The 3,107-nt window shown below is 39.0% G+C and overlaps 1 protein-coding gene across 1 annotated transcript in view; it reads left to right on the top strand.

Annotated features, from left to right (window-relative positions):
- Positions 1 to 642: 642 nt before the first annotated feature.
- The window catches only part of UBLCP1 (ubiquitin like domain containing CTD phosphatase 1), a 10,523-nt gene continuing 8,058 nt past the window's right edge, over positions 643 to 3,107 (top strand). The window contains exons 1-4 of the mRNA XM_005418774.2: positions 643 to 844; positions 1,682 to 1,773; positions 2,178 to 2,263; positions 2,352 to 2,467. Coding sequence (XP_005418831.1) covers positions 691 to 844; positions 1,682 to 1,773; positions 2,178 to 2,263; positions 2,352 to 2,467 — 448 coding nt within the window. The 5' untranslated portion in view covers positions 643 to 690. The remainder of the gene's footprint in view (positions 845 to 1,681; positions 1,774 to 2,177; positions 2,264 to 2,351; positions 2,468 to 3,107) is intronic.

Here is a 3,107-nt window from a genome sequence, read left to right on the forward strand (position 1 = left end):
TAGTTATTTTGTCAGCACTGCAATGAAAGTGCAGTTCTCTGGGTGCAATTGCATTGTGTGGGTGTGTGTTTTGGCTTTGTTTTCAAATTCCTGCTTTGATATTGCTACAGTGAGATGTAACCTGGGGTGTGCATTACTGCAGGTATTGCACAGTGGAAGGGATTAGAGACATCCAGTGCCAAAAATGGACTGCTGGGCTCAGAACTATTTTTATGGGCTTATATATGCTAGGGATTTCATATTTGCTGTTGTGTTATTACATCTGTAAAGGCACCTGTGGCTGGTTTGGTTGCATAAGTGTTGCAGAGGACATTTCTGAGCTTTGCAATGGCTTTTGTGGTGCTGCAGTGCTGTGCTCGAGTGTGCAGTGCACAGGCTGTACCTGCACAGAACACCCAGCAGATGTGAATGTGACATTGCTAAAAACATCAAAGTGGAACTCAGAGCCCCAGTTTTAACACTGTTCTTTCTCCCTTTGTTTCAGCACTTTCTCAACACATTTATCAACTGCTCAGGGGAAACAAACAGCTCTTTGATGTCCAATATAATAAAGAATCAAGAATGCTTTTAGTAGATGTTGTGGTGTGTTTTGTGGAAAGAGGGGATCTCCTCTTTCTTCCTTACATGATCTTTGTGTTTCCCTCCTGCAGCAGATTTTTCAGGCAGTAACACTGAACATATGCTTCAAGGATGTCTCTCTCTCTCATAATAAAATGGGGTGGACAGGAGTACACGATAACCTCTCTGTCAGAAGAAGACACAGTGTTGGACCTGAAACAGTCTCTGAAGGGCCTCACTGGAGTGTTACCAGAGCGTCAGAAACTGCTTGGGCTTAAAATGAAGGGTAACTCTCCTTATTTACTGCTCTTGAGGATGTGCTGAGGGGTTTAAGGACAAACACCCCTAATCCTAGGCAGGATGTGTGCACTAACAGAGCATCCACTTCTCAGTTGTAGCTCTGGAATGAACATGAGAACAAACACTTCCTACATCACTGGATGTTGTTTATCATTAATACATCTATCTGGTCATTTTTTAGTGGTTCACACTGCCCTGTTCCAGTGGGGAGGAGAAATGGGGGAAAAAAGTAAACCTCATGGGTTGAGATAAGAAGAGTTCAGTGACTGAAAGATAATAAAATATTATACTAATTATTATGATAATAGTAATTAAAAGAGGAGAAAGAGGCATAAAACCCAAGAGAAACCAGAGCCACAGTCCAGTTGCTCACCACCCACTGACCAATGCCCATCCAGTCCCTGAGCAGCAGTCAGTGTCTCCCAGCCAATTCCTCCCTGTTCATACTCTGGGCATGAGGTTCTGTGCTGTGGAGTATCCCTTTGCCCAGTTCCCCCAGCTCCTTGTGCACCTGCTCACTGTCAGAGCACAGGAAACTGGAAAGTCCTTGATTTAGAGCAAGCACTGCTTGGCACCAACTAAACCATTGGTGTGCCATCAACATTATTCTCAAATTAAACCCAAAACACAGCACTGCAGCAATTACCAAGAGGAAAATCAACTTAATCCCAGCCAAAACCAAGACACTGTATGTGGAAGATTATGATAACACAGCGTGGCATAGTGGGTATTTTACAGGGAGCTTGTTTCATTTACACATGGAATGTATTGACATTTTTCTAAAACCTCTACCTCAATTTAAAAAAAAAAATCTGAATTACAGGCAAACCTGCAGATGACGATGTTAAGCTTGGAGCCCTCAAGTTGAAACCAAATACTAAGATAATGATGATGGGCACTCGTGAAGAGAGTTTGGTAAATAATTTGCTTGTTTATTAGCTTAAACAGGAAAAAATGCTTTGTGTCTCCTAACTGTGATTTGAAATTTTGACTATTCCAGTCATCGTTTTAAAAAATGAAAGTATAATAGATTTCTGTTGCCATTTTTAATGTAAACTTTGCTGCAGAACTCTCAGAGCAGTGTACTCTTGAACCTCCTGTGATGTTCTGCATTTGAAGTACAAAGTCATTATTGTGATACTGACTTTTTAAATCTGAACAATCATCAATATACTTTAGTAATTCTTTCCACTAGTAAAATGAAACCACTTTGGTTAAATAGCACTCCTGCCCTGCAACGTGCAGTAACAGAAACTTGATATCCTTTGTTATTTTCCCTCTCTGATCCATGTTATCTTTTATTATTTTTATTCCTCTAGGAAGATGTCCTTGGGCCGCCTCCAGATAATGATGATGTGGTCAATGACTTTGATATTGAAGAGGAAGTTGTGGAAGTAGAAAATAGGTTAGGAGTTCAAGCTGTTAAAACAGTTTGTTATTGACTGTAGAGCTTACATTTTAATTAACTGTAACTTTTTGCACTGTTACATCAGGGAAGAAAATCTACTAAAAATTTCCCGTAGAGTTAAAGAATACAAAGTGGAAATTCTGAATCCTCCTAGAGAAGGAAAAAAGCTGCTGGTGCTAGATGTTGATTATACACTATTTGGTGAGTTTTTATGCAATTTTTGAGTTTTGTTTGTTTAAGAGCTCAATTTATTTGCCAGATCAGGTTTCTTGATTTTTGCTTTGCTGTGTTGTACAACATAATTTCTGCTTTGTATGATTTTGTGGTCTTTTTTTCACATTTTAAAAAGCATTTTAAAACATTGCATGTTGTTGATTTTAGTGCAGCAGCTATTTAATTGCTGCAAAAAGCAGACATTTAGTCTTCTCTCCTGATAGTCTTTCCCTTGACAACTTGTATCTTGACTATCGCAGTAGCAGGGCAAGATACTGTAAAATAATGATCCCATTCTGTACCTGATTGACTCTACTCTGGGGGGTGTGGGAGAACAGCTTCAAATTTTATTTACATATCATTACTAAACATTCAAAAACACGTTTTTCTTGAAAATTCTGTCAAGCTGGTTTTTTTTTTGAAAGCCAGAATTTTCCTTCTGACGTAACTTTCTGGTTTGTAAGGTGTGCCGTGGCAGCATGACTGTGAGCAATGAATAATACCTATCCTTTTCCTTAGCTTTCTTTTTTGATATTTGTTTCCAATCTGACATCAAAATTCAACCTATTTCTAAGTTTAAACTTTTTATTGAGAGGTCTTCTGCTGGCAGATTTTGCAGCAGTTTTGG

The sequence above is a fragment of the Geospiza fortis genome, unplaced genomic scaffold (genome assembly GCF_000277835.1).
Source record: "Geospiza fortis unplaced genomic scaffold, GeoFor_1.0 scaffold55, whole genome shotgun sequence".
NCBI lineage: Eukaryota > Metazoa > Chordata > Aves > Passeriformes > Thraupidae > Geospiza > Geospiza fortis.